Raw genomic sequence first — 15,481 nt, 5'->3', positions numbered from 1 at the left:
ACATAGAGCATTGTTACTTGGTCCCTCAGTGAAGAAATAAATCAGCTCCCATTTTTCATTCCACTGATGTGCATATTTACGCTTCGCTTCATGTTTACCTGGCATATCTTTGCAAGTTAATGTGTGTATTTATCAGAGTTGCAACTTCTGAGTAAAGCATCCAAACTCGATAACCGGTTACTCGATAACTGGTTATACTCGAGTAATTTTTGGTTATTTTATTTCCAAATATTGCGTCTTAAAAAACCGGTTATTTTAAACATTAAAGATTTGCCGACTATTTCTTTTATAATACTTATTTCGTAAAAAATCTAAACAATGTAGTATTTTTATTCAAGAAAAGTATGAAAAATATTCTAAAGACGATAACTTTTACCACTGGTATAATTGATATGAAATAGTTTTTACAGCGTTAAATTAATTAAATTGTTGTTTGAGTTACTTCATCTGAACAAATTCGAATGTTCCAATTATTTTTGACGTGCTTTTCGAATGTTTTTATTTTTGTAGAGTAATTTTTTAGCATGATTTAACTTTTAAGTATAAGGATCTTATTTGAAGTCTTAAAGTGCTACAGTGTTAGAGTGCATTAAAATTATTTTTTTACTATGTCTAAAATGACAAGATCTGGTGTTAGGGAGTATTTTATAAGGAGGCTTTATAATTTTTACAGCCTGGAAAACAACTAAAAGGCCCACAACTACTCTACTTTGTATATTATGCAGTTAGGTGGCTTGGGACCCACAAATTGTGTAGCAAAGGCCCACAATTGGGCCGCGGCGGACCTCTGTTTTAAAGGCATAAACAAGCCTATATTGTTGTAAGGGCGGTCTCAAATTCATTAAGAAATGAACCATTTTAGGAAAGGTGATGAGAGAACTCTCATTTTGCATTACTGAAATTTATAAAATCCATTTTTATCAAGTCAGTGAGCTAACAATTACTTTTTGAAAAGTTAACTTTTTCAGTTCCCATTGTTTTGCTCTGCTTTCAGAGATTCGTATTAAACACTCAACCATATTCCCTTAAGCGTATTACCAGCCTTTTTTTTTTTTAAACCTTGAGATTCATTAAAAAAAACCTTGAGATTTACACAAAAACCTTGGGAAGTGTAAAATTAAAAAAAAAAGGGCTTTTTTTCAAACAAGAAAAATTAAAATAGAATGAAAAGTTACATTTTATAAATAAATAAATAATATTTATTCATTATGTTTAGCATTGTACATTTTTGTTGCTTTTTTGATGTTTTTAACAGCTGTTCAGATGGTTTCCATTGAAAACATGGTATAGTAGCCTCGGGAAACATTGTTTTCATAGCTAAAATACTTGATAATGTCCCATCCAACTTTAATGCTGATCTCTCAAGACATTTGTTTTTTTTTACAATACTAAACAATCGTTCTAACTCAGAGTTACTGTGGGGAATAATGAGAACAATTTCAGCTAATTTTGGTAGCAGTTTAAAACGTTTAACTAAAGTTTTAAGAATAACCATTTTTGAAATATGGTACCACAAAGCGTCAATTCTGTAGTGAAACAAAGGTTCACCTCCTATATCATCAAGAATCTTTTCAGGTATCTTAGCTTCCTCAAAAACATCATCAAAATCATTGTTCTTTAAAATCTGATAATCACTAAACTCCTTATACAATTCATCAGGTTTGATACCATTCATCAAGTGTGGGAACCGGTCATAAAAATACTGAACTTGCTTGCACTTCGAGTTTTCACGGTCTAAAACATCCACCCAACCACCATTAACAATGAAATCGTCATTAAGAGGAAATTTGTGCTTAATATGTTTAAGAGACGACTTAAAAAAATAGTAAGCAGCATCATGAAATTCTTTATATTGTTTTTGTGAAATATCTCCTGTTTCAAAGAGTTGCCTGAGATTTTGTTTTGTTAGAACTCCAAGATAAATATCTTGAGTATCAATATAATTTTTTGAATCTTCTAGGTCTATTTCTAAAACCGATGAAATGTTTTTCAGTTTGTTTGGTAGAATAATGCGCTTAGCCAGCTTTTTGCCTAGACTTTCCATTGCTGATTTTAGACAATGAATTGTTGGCTCTTCTCGCTGCAATAGTTGATTGAAATGTAAAAACAAAGGTAATGCTGAAGTTAGAAAAAGCATTGCTGGTTCCAAAATTGGATTATGAAATTTGTCATATAAACGCTTAAACCTTTCATCAGCAAAACTTTCACTTGAAAAATAAGCTTTCAGGCTTGTATACTTGACAATAGCTCTTGAAATACATTTCTATAAAGATAGCCATCTAACTGATAGATGCTTTAGAATGCCTTGATATTCTTGATTACAAAATTCAAAGTACTCTCTCAATTTGCCTTTTCGTTTTGCACTCTTATCAACAAATAGTACAAGTCAATCATAACATTTTCGACATTTAATGCAATATAATCACAAAAAACATCATGTGCTTTACTAGCAGCTGAGTGTGCAAGAAGACAAGGGCAGCCACCAATAAAGATATTATTTTTTTCTAAAAATCTTAATGCAACTGAATTTCTTTTTCCAATCATAGAGTTTGTATTATCGACACTTAAACTTATGCAATTTTCCCATGGAATTTCATATACTTCAAATTTTTTTTCTATAGAAGAAAAGATAACAGCAGCCTTTGCACAATCAACTCAAAAGGTTAAGCACATATCAAAAAAATGACATGTTATTGTTTTGGAGCGGTTAGCATCAAATATTTTGATACATATAGGATTCATCTTATCAATGCCAGAGTCATTCGATCCATCTGTGCCTAAGGAATATGGATGAACTTTACAATGTTCTACAATGTAATTTTGACAATGTGGAGCAAATGATTCGTTTGTAATAGCCATTGTTTTAGTTCGACTTGCTGCATACCTCTTGGCAATTTTACTGTCTGGAAAAACCTCTTTAAAAAGAGATGCAAGATGATCGGAGGTGGCTAAAGAAATGTTGTGCTGAACCAAAAAATTTGTTACCATGACCTCAGCATTAATTACTTGATTATCTAATGTTGTGTCAGTTTTTAAAAAGTTATTTAAAGAAGTTTGCTTTTTTAATGCAATAACATTTGCTTTGTGACTGTTTTTTTTGCAATGATCAGATACATCATCTTTAACTCCTTGATGATGACAAGTTAGTTTTTTAACACACGGAACACAGTAAAATTGGTAAATATTACCTTTAACAGCACTAACAGGGTAATCTTGGCACCATATTGAGTTAAATTTGCATTTATATACTTGCTTTGACGCCATTTTTAAAAATTTGGATTTGATTTATAATATAAAAAAACTCATGTTTAAAGCTATTTATATAGTTTTAAACATGTTTAAGTCGGAGCCAGTTTTATGATCTGTTTTGTTCACTTAATATTCATTAGTTTTTGATGTAATCACAATCTTTTTCAGAATATATATTGCTATTATTTTAAGCTAAAATATTAAGAGTAAATTGAAAAAAAAAGTGCTTCGGAAAATTTTTAAAATCTACCGTGAGAATTTTGGATCAACCGTGAGACCGTGAGGTTCGTTATAAAACCGTGAGTCTCACGGTAAAACCGTGAGAGTTGGAAGGTCTGCATTACAAAACTTTTTTTATTACAAATTGTTTATAGAGTTTAAATTAAATTACTACAGAAATCTAAACAATGAAATTCAATGTAGATTTATTCCTCATGTTATATGTATATTGGTTGAACAGTCTTTATTGGTTCTTTTGCTTTTAAGATGATTTTTTGTTGTTATAGATCCTCCTCGGTTGTTAAACACTCTTCTCAAATAATTAAAAGGCTTTCTTTTTTAAAATGTGTTTAAAGCAAAGTATTATTTATCATGAAATCTGTAGGAAATGGTATTTTTTAAATTTTGATAAATTTTGATTAGGCTTTAATTAGATGTTTGTCCTCATCCTTTGTGGCCTCTATACCTAAGTAACCATCTCAATTTTATCAAATTCTTTTCATAAAATTTATCTAAAAAAAAGCGATGAGCAAAAATATTTTATTATATTATTGTTGACATTGAATTCCTATTTTGATAAGATTCTTACAGATTTACTTTGAAGCTTCTAAAAGAATTTTCCTTATTTTAAAAGAGGTAGCACAGGATCATTTTATATTGTTAGAAACATTTATCTGTAAGCAGATTGTATAACTAAGGCATCTTTACTCTAAAACAAGAGGATGTTAGGATACAAATTGCAAATGGATTGGGACACAAGAATTTTAGTTAAATATTTCAAAGTTTAGAATTGCACTTTTTATTTCTGAAATGTTTTAACATTTTAGTTGTGATAGCATTGATACACTTAAAAAAGCTTTACCAAGTGTGGAAGCAGAGTTGAAGGATCATACAAAGTTCAAGGAGCTTTATCAATTTACATTTAACTTTGGAAAAAATGTGGGACAAAAATGCTTAGGTAAGATCTAAGATTATCTTTTTAATTCAATTTGAGAACCAAAATAACTGCTGAGACAGTGGCTACATAAATTTTACTTTTTTATTTCCCAATATCTAAATCTACTTAATCTTTCACCATAGAAAGCTGCTCAGCAGTTGCAATCTAATCTCTAAATTTTTTCCCTTTTTGATGCACTAAACACTTCTATCATTTTCTTTACTGACCAAGACTTGCAAATCAGTGTCAATCCATTAACTTATCTTTCATAGATTCAATAGATAGTCTATATCATCTACTTTAGCCACAGTTTTTCTATCCTCTTTTGATGTTTCCCTTGGTCTTCAAGTCTATCTTCACCAACTTTAAGAACAGTTGAAGATGCTACATAGACTTTCATAGAAGATACTTCTAAAACAATCTAAGTGGTGTTGAGTAATCTTCATCATTAAAAAAAGTCCGCCTCTTAAGAATTATATATAAAGCATCATTTTATTTTTACTGGAGTTTGCTTTTATGTCTTTTACATTGTAAGCATACAGTTTGACCTGGTATAGCATGATATCCAAAATTTCTCATTAAATTTGGCCTGGATGAGGTGATCTCTTAAATACTTTCTTGAGTACCAATGAAGCAATAATACCTTTCAATATAATTATTTTATATGGATTGTTAAAGTACTTTTTTTTTTTTTTTTTCTCTTCAAAAACAAATCTTTAAAATCAAGTTAAGTTTACAACCTTTATCACCTATTGCTAAGGAAAAAACACGCTAATAAAAAAAACAGGTTTAAGAAAACAGTTCCAGTTCCAAATTTTTCAAAGAAGTTTGGATTTATTGTTAAGAAAGGTTTAAGCTGCTATGAACTTCTAAATTTTAAGAAATTATTCTTTCGTGAATTTTTGGGAAATTAGGCCAAACTTTTGGTTAGTCATACCTTGGGAATAATATATATTTATGACCCAACAGTAATAAGTAAGTTGGAGCCTAACTTCTTTTCTTTGATCATTGTTCTTTATATCTCCAATTGTTCTTCTTCTTTTCTCTGATCTCAAATTTCCTAAATCGATTTTAGTTCTATTGTTTCTTCTATGAATAAAAATTTCTTTATTATAAGCTTATTGCTCTCATCTTTGTTGAATCGCTTTGTTGAATCACTACACCCTGAGGTTTGTTCTTCCCTCTGCGCATGTTATGAATATTAAAATTATATTTTATTCATGAAAAAGTTTAAGTTCATATCTACATATATCTACAATTACTGCAGAAAAAGCTGAGCGGATGATGAGAGTTTAATACTGATATTGTAATGATATTTAAAACGATAGAAGTCGCAACTTTATATTTGCGTTTTATGTTTAGATCTTGAAATTGCAATTGCCTACTGGAATATCGTTTTAAAAGGACGGTTTAAATTTTTAGATATGTGGGTGCAATTTTTGACGGTGAGATTTTTACATCTTTAGTTTTTTTTTTAGTTTTCACCTGGAATTATTTAGGGTTTATTACTTAACCTTACTTTTTTAGTTTTTTTTTTTTTTTTAATAGTTGGTACAAATTATTTTTCAGTCCGTAATATAAAAATGTAAATTTAACAGGAAAATCAAAAACACTCCATACCTAAAGATACATGGAATTTATTGCTGGATTTTTCGTTGATGATAAACGATGATATGTCAAATTACGACGAGGAAGGTATTTTAAAAAACAAAGTTTTTGGATACACTTTTTACATTTAAGACCCTTTTTTAATAACCTTTGTTTAGATCGTTTTTTATAAGGTTTTTACTCTTTTTCTATTTACAGGTGCTTGGCCTGTATTAATTGACGATTTTGTGTCTTGGTCACGCTCGCAATTTAAAAATAAAATCTAAATGCATATGTGGTTTTGAAGAAATCCTTCATTTATTGCCTTGTTAAATTATTGCCTTGTTAAAATATTGCATTAACAATTAGCTTTTGTCTAATGAGATGGTTTGCAATGTATATTCTAAAGAGGTCTGGTTGTTGCGATCTAGTATAGTTGCATCAGAGAGTGACTGTAACTGGATCTTGCAATGTTGATGTTGGATATTACTTTCTCCGTACAAAAGACATTTACTAGCTGTTTTAGGTTATATACTCATATATATATATATATATATATATATATATATATATATATATATATATATATATATATATATATATATATATATATATATATATATATATATATATATATATATATATAATTGGATTGTAATTTTATTAAAATAATGTATTCTGAGAAGTTGAAAATATAAAGTACAAAGTTTTGCTAAATTTTACCTTTTAACAAAGTTTAACAAAACTATATTTTTTATTACTAAAAACAGGAGAAAAAGGAGTTGCTGTCAGCCATCTTGGTTATTTGGTTATTTTGTATTGCTTATAAAGCAACACAAAATAACCAAGTATAGAAATCAAATCAATGGAATGGAATCCTCAATGGAATCCTTATTTTGTTATTTTGTATTGCTTTGTAAGCAATATAAAATAACCAAATAAGGAAATTAAATCGATGGAAAATTTCATGCGTTTTAACTGCTTATGTTTGTTTATAATTTAGGTGATGATTTAAATTTCAGACAGTCTTACAATCAAATTATAACATACTTCTGCATATGCTTTAATCATAATGGCATCCAACCTTTGAGATTTGATAATAAAGTTAAAGGTGAAAATACTTCAGGATGACTCAATTTGCGCAAACTCCTTTTATTGACTGCGATAAAAAAATTTGATAACAACCCCTTCAGTACACGTATGGTATTAAAAAAAAGAAGCAATAATTGATTCACTCATTGGGATTAACGCATATCATAAATGTAACCATGCAAGGTTGCATCAAAACAAAATTGTAAACATAAGTTTGTAAAACATAAAATTGCAACTACCACTACTTAACAAAAAATTTAAATTTTAAGAATCCATTTGAAAAAATAATTACAAATAAACATAAAATAGGTGGTAGTTTAAAACACAAACATATCTTAGAGATTAATTTGTGCAAAAAAGTATAAAGGAAGAAAACTTCCCTCAATCGGGGTTTTTATTTCTTGTTGAATGTCATTGTTCAACATGAAAATTTATTTTTAAGTCATAAAAATCTGCATTGAAATGAAAATTTATCTTCAGTCGTAAAGAGATGCAGTAAAGATAAAAATTTTTCTTCAATTGTAAAGGTATGCATTAAGTGAGCATTTTAATCATTTCGGAAAATTTGAAGTAAGTGTTTAATTTTCTTTAAAAGTCGTCTTTTAAAATCTATCTCACATCCATAAGTGTTGAAAATGCAGTGTTACAAAAGCAATTTTTCTGTCAACTTCCCTTATTTTTAACCCCAAGGTTTTTTAAGGCATCCATTTTAAATATTATCTTCCATCTTTCCTTGAAACGTTCTTTAACCATAAGATGCAGTTAAATAAAGGTTAGCGAAATGTTTTTAAATAATAGATCAAGGTCAAATAAGTTATTTAAATTTTTTATCAAATGAATTACTTAACGTTTGAAAAGGCAAATATGCTTATGTTCGGAGCAGATAAGTCAAAACTAAGTCAGTTTTGGCTTATCTGTGCCAAACAGTGAAAAAGAGGGCTTTTTAAACTTTGTTTTTTCAGCCATTTTTAGAGAAAAGTGAATTTCAGCTATAACTTTATAATGACTGTTAAAATTCTTTTAAGAATCGGATCCGTTTTCGAAACAAAAGAATACATATTTATTTGTAAAATTGATGTGAAAAGACAAATCATTCTTTTTTTTTGTAATGTAAAATGTTACGTTATTTTATAATGTAAAATATATAAAAGAAACATCTCCCCGGCGGGGAATCGAACCCCGGTCTCCCGCGTGACAGGCGGGGATACTTACCACTATACTACCGAGGATGTTATACAGTTTAAATATACTATAAAATATTGCATAAACTTCTAAAATTAAACATTTTTTTTTATAGGCAATAGTTACTAATGGAAAAACAAAAACCCAATACTTTCTCCTGATAAAACAATTTTTATCAGAAGTGCTGTTTTTTTTCCGTTAATAAAAAGAAATAACGAGTAGATAGACACTTTTAATATTAGTAATTTGAAATGAATCGAATCTAATATCAATAAAATTTCATATATTGGGAAATTTTTTGTATACTTCACAAATATTCCATACATTAAGTTTTTCGCATAATACTTATAAAAGGAACTTAGCTCATAAAAGTTATGGATAAAAACAAATTAAATAAGGACGTGTTAACACGAATATGCTAAGCTTAACTACCAGTGTTGTGTTGCTACTACTTAGGGGAAAGGGGGGGGGGGGGGCATTGGTACGTGTCGACAAGAAATCAAAAAATAAAAGAATTTCAGAAAAAATTGTAAGTAAATAATTTTCGCGTGAGGAGCATTGGTACACAACGTGTTTACATTGTCACAGTAGGAAATTTCATCAAAGAAAAGTGCAATTTGTATGAAAAATAAAACAGATTTTAAAACCAACAAAATATTTTATAACATATTAAGAAATATATAGAGTAAAATGGGGTCAAATGAAATAGTTAAGAATTTTAATTAATTTTTTTTTAAGGGAAAAAGGTTTTTAATTTTTTTTTTTTTTAAAGTTGTAGAGAAATTTGAGCTGTATTTAAATATATATAAATCAAGTAAAAGTAGTTTTCAGTTTTTTAAGAAACTTTATTTAATTGAAAAAAAAAGTTATTTCATTCTACCCTCACATTCGGGGAGAATGAAATACGCAAATCTATGCTTTTGAACCACTCAATCTCGTGTTTGAACCACTCCCAATTGTTTCACCTATGCTTTGGACACGCCTGTGAAGAGTTGCTACTGGTATGTTGAATGATTGAGTAGTTTTTTTTAAATGAAAATTCACTGCTTTGTACTTTGGCCACAGCAAGCGTAACTTGCTATTCGGTGTTTAGTTTTTCTTTTTTCTTTGAGTGCAAGTTGTTTCGAGGCATATTTTATTTTTGAATAGATTTAATAATAATCGATTAAAATTTATACACAAAATTTATAGAGATTGGTTGGTCACTTGAGATTTAATTAATAAAAGCCGCATTTAACAAGTGAGCAATTAGAGTATTTCATTCAACCCCACGTGTCTCCGTTTTCGTTTTTATCTCATAACTTTTTTCCCTGAATAGCAAATTTAATTTTGAAAAAAGATTCTTAACCAGCGTAAAAAGTTCTACCAGTATACTTATTAAGTTCATTAATATCATATTTAATTTCCGAGAGTTTTATGTCCACTTTTCAAAAAAAGAAAAAAAGTATCATCACGCATTCGAAAACTTAAAAAATTATCAAAAAAACTTTTTTTTTTAAAATTAAAATTTGATGTCATCTTATTCAGAAAAAAATCCTCTACAACATGATCAAAAAAAATTAGCAAAAAGTTTATGCATTAATTAATTAAGAACAAAAGAATAAGCATAGTCATAACTATTTCATTCTACCCTCTATTTCATTCTACCCTGTTTTACTATAGATAATTATTTATCATAATAAATAATTTATTTAAATAACTAGTATTTAAACAATTACATTTAAATTTCATAGTGTATGAAAGCATTACCAAAGCATTTGAGAATAAGAACCACATTTTAAAAAATATATTTTACCACACTGTTCTAAGTATATAAGTCATTTTCAGAACAGATATTAAAAATTCTGTACCAATGCTTCACGGTTTCAATGTACCAATCCTCACCCTTTACGAGTGAGTGCTTCAAAGTGAAACTCCTCACCCTTTACGAGTTTTGTGCTTCAAAGTGAAACATTTTTTATGTACTAAAAACTTTTTTGATTTTTTAACTTTTTTTTTTGAGTTTTAGGTTTAAACTTAAGTTTGAACAAATTAAAACATTAACAAACACTCTTAAAAAGCAGCGTATTCACCATACACAGTTAAAGGTAGAGGCAAAGTAAACAAAAGGTAAATTTAGAGGTAACAAATGCTTTAAAACCTAACAATATTTTCAGTGGAAGAAGTGATTATAAACAACATTTGATATCTCCATTCAAAAGTTGAAATTGATTAAAAAAGGCTGAATATTTGCCTGTGTACCAATGCTTACCTTGTACCAATGCTCCCACCTCTCCCCTACCTGCTAAAAACTATTCTTCAATTTACGTATCAACATACGACGTTTAAGTTACTTTAATTCATATCCATCTTTTAAGTTATATCCATCTTTTTATTAACGTAGAAAAGCCGAGAGTAGATTTCAGTTGAGACATTTTAGACCAATTGAATAAATACCCTCATAAAATTGATTAAACTTTAAAAGAACTAAGCACATTAATATATTTGCAGGGAAACAAAATAAATACTGGCCTAAGTCAGCCAAGTGGCCATAGTCATGCTAGTTGACGATGTTTATTTATTCTTATATTTATAGTTCAATTTTAGATTGTAAACATAAAGAAAAGGTCAAGGACATCAGTAACATAAGAACATCCCGCAAGATTATTTGGCTGATGCTGTAAGATGGTGACATCACACATCACACAAGAGTTTCGGATATAACAGATTTTTGTGTGCTCAGTTAAGCTGTATGGTACTTATTTTGTTGCGAATGGTCTATTTGGCCCAATGGACAATTGACTTTGACCATCGCTTTTCCCAATAAATAAACACAAATTTAAATGTATATATATATAGTTGTAATAATTAAATGAATAAATAACATTAGTTTATTCTGTTTTATATTTTTTTTATAGAAAAATCATGAATTCCAGCATTCTTTAAGAATCAGATTTACAAAGATTAATTGAAAACTATGTTCAAAATATATTGTCATCATCATTTGATTAAAATATTGTTAAAGCATTGTAAATTGTTTTTTACAAAAACTTCCAAGCAATCAATTAAATAATTAAAAAACGCGTAATAGTAATACATAATATAATAATCAATATCGTAATATAATTAAAGCGAAATAAATAAGTAACAGCGCCATTGATGCATTTTTGTTTTATATTTGTTAGTATAACACAACTGTTTTTAGAAGATAAAACAAGCAAACACGAAAACAACTTCCCTTACTTTTAACTCCAAGGTCTTTTATTATCGTAAATTAAATCGGAACGAAAAGTAGCATTGCTTTTTAAATTATGAAATAATAGATACCCATATCTCTCCTTTCAATGTAAAATTCAAATAAAACACACACAAACACACATACGCTCGCACACACACGCACGCACGCACGCACGCACGCACACACAAAACAGAAAATAAAGTAAGTACTATTACAAGATCGAATAAAGCTGAAACATTTAAATATCTACAAATATTTCATCAACACACATATTTCTCATAAGTCAATACTTTTTAACTTTTTAACATTTACACTTACAATCTGCTTGGGGAAATATTTTCTGCTCCTTACTGTTACCTTATATAAAAGCAACCATCTTGCTACCATTAGCAGTTATAAGCTACTCAGGGTGTATCAATCTTCATATTCTAACCGTATCTTTTAGTGCGGATCAGTAGTAAGTTGTAAGTAAAAATAATTTTCTTTATTTCTTATATTATTCGCCATTTCCAGCACTTAAACGAAGTAAGGAAACTTTTTCAACAAATTTTGAACAAAAAATTCACTTTCAAAGTTAATTCAATTTTTTCGATGTCGCGGTATTTACACAGAGCTCTATTCGAACTTTATGTTGCAACTGCGTTAAATGGCACTTTTTGATTAGCAATTATATTTCCTCTGATAGACAAATTATCATTTTTGCATTGATGATATTTATTAATTCGAAGTTATTATCACTTTTGATGACGTATATTGCATAAATTTAGGCTCGTTACAAGGAAAAAAAACAAACAACGACCCTAATATTAACACGACCCTAAACCAGCGTAACAGATGAGTATAATTAATCCCCTTGAACTAAAAAATAAATTTTGTTGCTTAGTAAACTTCTCTTAAATAAATTGATTTTCCTTTTTACTCATTGACTCAATGAAACGAATTTGTTGAATTCTGATGAACGATCAATTATAGATTATTTTAAAGTAGACGACGAGATTTTTATATTCGAGTTTTGTATCTTAGAGCTTCAAACCATAAATGTACTGGTTTATTTGAGCCTGTAAAATTGTTTAAGACATTCTGAGTATTGACAGAGATACAAGCTTGTCAAGTCCCGTCATCATACAAAAAGACTGTCTAGTCATTTTGATAAATAAATAATTTCCGCTTTTGTTTATTTATAACCATTTGCAACCCATTATAAGAATTACGTCAATCGTAGCTTTTTTAGTTTTAGATTGTATTTTAATTACATTTTCTTACAAATAAATTGAAACAATTGTGCAACTGAAAAGTCTAGTATTGCTTTTTTTAAAAAAAAATACTCTCACGTTCTCTTTTATTGGGGTCTTGTTTTGCCATTAACAACCTGGTATTTCCTTGATGTCTTAGTTTTTTGTTAAACTTTAAATTAAAAGAACAAAAGTTATGAGCAGAAAGCAACTTCAAATTGTGAATTAATAACACGCCTCATTAAGGTTTATGTTTTTTAAGTAATTTTTTAAAAAATTGACTCAGACAGATAATTCTGGCATTATTTAATCAATTAGCGAAGCTTGGGGGCGAATGAACTTTCTCTATTTTAAATCAGCATTGGGAGGCGATCTTTTCAAACTTTAATGTAAATCTTTTCAAAAACCTTAAACATTATTTATGCCAATTCAAGACAACTTACTTTTTAAATATTTATCGTGGGTAGTCATTTTCCCGAATGGAGATTAACCCAAGAGACAGCACAGCTCAAAAAAGTGGAAGCAGCTTAAACAACAGCATTAGAATCTTGATAGATGAAGAATTTAACTTCTTAAATACTTTCCCTTATGACGACGACACATATCAAGGTACGAATAATTGGTTTATAATCGCTTACATTTAGCACACTTTAAATTCTTTTTTTCTTTGTTTGCATTTATATATATATATATATATATATATATATATATATATATATATATATATATATATATATAAACATTCATTACCTAATTCCTTCTTTCAATAATGTTATAGCGTCAGAACGTATGCAGGTGTTTTTTTCATTGAAAATTTTCGATCACGAGCGCGCGTTTTTCTATCCACAGAAAAAATTGCTGGCGCCGGTTAATCTTTGATAACTGGAGAAGACAAGGCAAATTAAGAAATGTGCAAGTGCTAGTAAATAAACGAAATAAGTTTTTTGAAACTGGGTATTTGTAAAGTAAATTTACTATGCAAAGTAAAACTTTATGTAATTTTTTGTGGAAGTTAACTTTCAAACAAAAGGAGTTCTGACTACTAAAGAAAATGCTTGAAAAATGCAGAAAATGCATTCAAACGCATGAAACACTAATGCGACATTTTTATCTGTGTCAATGTTTATATATTTCATTTTCAAATTTGATAAAATTATACCACTTTTGGAAATGATTCTGAAATATATACCAAGATTGCATTCGTAATCTGTTTAAATCGTTCAAATGAAATGGCTGGCAATTTCACTATTTATATTTTAGATTTAAGTTCGCAACGGCTCAGCTATCAAAGTGATACATTTAACAGCAGCAGCAGCAACAGTAGCGAACAAAATATATCAATAATTAAATTCCAATCAAACCTGGAAACGGAGTTCAATTTAAAAAAAACTAAAACATCGAGCCCGCGCTCTTTGTTCAGAAGAAATAAAGACTCCCTTAAAAACCCGCTCAACATACGCACTAGTGCCGAAGATATGAGTGAATCTAATCAAGAAATGGTTGGGAACTTTTCAGGAATATGGAATTCAAAAGAGCGCGAGATTCTCCAAGAAATTCTTGAAAAAAACGGCCTGGATAAACCTAGCAAAACCCCATTTAAAGCGTTGATGTGTTACAAGACAAGCAATAAAAGTGACGATTATAACGAGAAAAGGTTCATTGCATCTTCCGCTCAAAGTAATGAGGACAGTGCATTAGAAAAAAATGCGTTTAAAGGATTCGTAACAAACATTTTTCACCGGAAAGAAAAAAATCCGGGGCGAGAAAAAGTGAAAGATTTTCCAAATAACGGCTTCATGTCATTTGAAGTATAACTGACTAAGAAAACTGTTTTTAATCAGTGTTTTAACAAAATGTCTTGCTATATTTTTATTTTACTTAATGCCCATTACATAGAATTATTTTGACATAATAGCTTTAAAATTTAACTTTACATTCAGCTTAAGTTGGCTTAAGTTTTAAGAGTAGAGAGGATTTAGTAAACAGTTTTACTCTCATACATGACATCGTTTTTTGAGCCAATTGGTAGACCACCATCTTTTTGAGTTATGCTTACGTACTTTTCCACTGTCAATCAGTCTATTATGGAAGAATACTTTGGGAAAAACAGACAAGAAAAGATAAAACTAAATTTAGACAAAATTTAGATCCTTTTATATTAGTTGTAGTTTAATAATTTCTAATTAATTTTAATTTCAGTTCAAACTATTTTTTTTTAAAACAAAACTTATTTACAAAAATACATTAAATTTATTCAGATGTCTTAAATATGAAAACTCTCAAAACCTATTGTTTCTTTTTTTATTTAACACTCATATAAGTTGGTCAATTTAAAAAACGTAGGACAAAGATTTCAAAAAACCTTCATGCAACTGATCACAAATTTTCGTAAATACGTTTGACGTAAATACGTTTAACCAGTTTTCTCATATTTCTTTAGACGAGGGTTTTGATATGCATAAATATGGCAATTTACTTTCATGGCACTACGCATTTTCTTTCACGAGACTTTAATCGACAATAAATTTTTTCTCTAATGATTAAATCTGCAATATTTACAAATATTCTATTTAAGCTCAAGAGCCGACTTATTTTCTTAAATATTATAAAACTACCTCTGAAAATATATTACCTAAATATAAATTTTTTGAAAATAAAACATCTAACTACAATTACCTCAATAAAATAACTCACAACATTTAACAATTTTCATACTATTTATATATTATCGAGTTTCGAATATAAACGCAACAAAATAAGTGAACA

At 28.8% G+C, this 15,481-nt stretch overlaps 4 protein-coding genes and 1 non-coding gene across 9 annotated transcripts in view; 2 read left to right on the top strand and 3 right to left on the bottom strand.

The window, feature by feature from the left end:
• LOC145191039 (DCN1-like protein 1) overlaps nucleotides 1-6,542 on the top strand; it is an 18,303-nt gene extending 11,761 nt beyond the window's left edge. For 3 of the 4 annotated variants that reach the window (XM_090067205.1, XM_090067209.1, XM_090067207.1), the window contains exons 5-8: nucleotides 4,296-4,426; nucleotides 5,768-5,850; nucleotides 6,004-6,100; nucleotides 6,212-6,542. In XM_090067205.1, the coding sequence (XP_089923331.1) occupies nucleotides 4,296-4,426; nucleotides 5,768-5,850; nucleotides 6,004-6,100; nucleotides 6,212-6,279 (379 nt within the window). In that variant the 3' untranslated portion in view covers nucleotides 6,280-6,542. The remainder of the gene's footprint in view (nucleotides 1-4,295; nucleotides 4,427-5,767; nucleotides 5,851-6,003; nucleotides 6,101-6,211) is intronic. The other variant, XM_090067208.1, reaches the window with a different exon arrangement.
• The window catches only part of LOC145191037 (uncharacterized), a 258,530-nt gene that overhangs the window by 57,006 nt on the left and 186,043 nt on the right, over nucleotides 1-15,481 (bottom strand). The window lies entirely within an intron of this gene.
• Nucleotides 1,999-3,626, bottom strand: LOC149882190 (uncharacterized). The gene has a single exon (XM_090067210.1). The coding sequence runs from the start codon at nucleotides 3,262-3,264 to the stop codon at nucleotides 2,656-2,658; it is 609 nt and encodes a 202-aa protein (XP_089923336.1). The 5' UTR covers nucleotides 3,265-3,626; the 3' UTR covers nucleotides 1,999-2,655.
• On the bottom strand, nucleotides 8,242-8,313 carry Trnad-guc (transfer RNA aspartic acid (anticodon GUC)). Its single transcript has one exon. It is a non-coding gene; the product is annotated as a tRNA-Asp (tRNA).
• On the top strand, nucleotides 13,071-14,855 carry LOC145191623 (uncharacterized). 2 transcript variants are annotated; one of them, XM_090067440.1, is made up of 2 exons: nucleotides 13,071-13,324; nucleotides 13,976-14,855. In XM_090067440.1, the coding sequence occupies exons 1-2, from the start codon at nucleotides 13,195-13,197 to the stop codon at nucleotides 14,527-14,529; spliced, it is 684 nt and encodes a 227-aa protein (XP_089923566.1). In that variant the 5' UTR covers nucleotides 13,071-13,194; the 3' UTR covers nucleotides 14,530-14,855. The 2 variants fall into 2 exon arrangements, with proteins under 2 accessions (XP_089923566.1, XP_089923567.1); XM_090067441.1 differs by lacking the exon at nucleotides 13,071-13,324 and adding an exon at nucleotides 13,577-13,698 and having other exon boundaries at nucleotides 13,976-14,848.

Source organism: Hydra viridissima, unplaced genomic scaffold (assembly GCF_058129835.1).
Source record: "Hydra viridissima isolate aposymbiotic clone 2 unplaced genomic scaffold, HvirCarnegie_v1 scaffold_11, whole genome shotgun sequence".
In the NCBI taxonomy this organism is placed as follows: Eukaryota; Metazoa; Cnidaria; class Hydrozoa; order Anthoathecata; family Hydridae; genus Hydra; species Hydra viridissima.
Note: the sequence above shows the minus strand (reverse complement) of the source record. Positions and strands in the feature narration are given on the sequence as shown.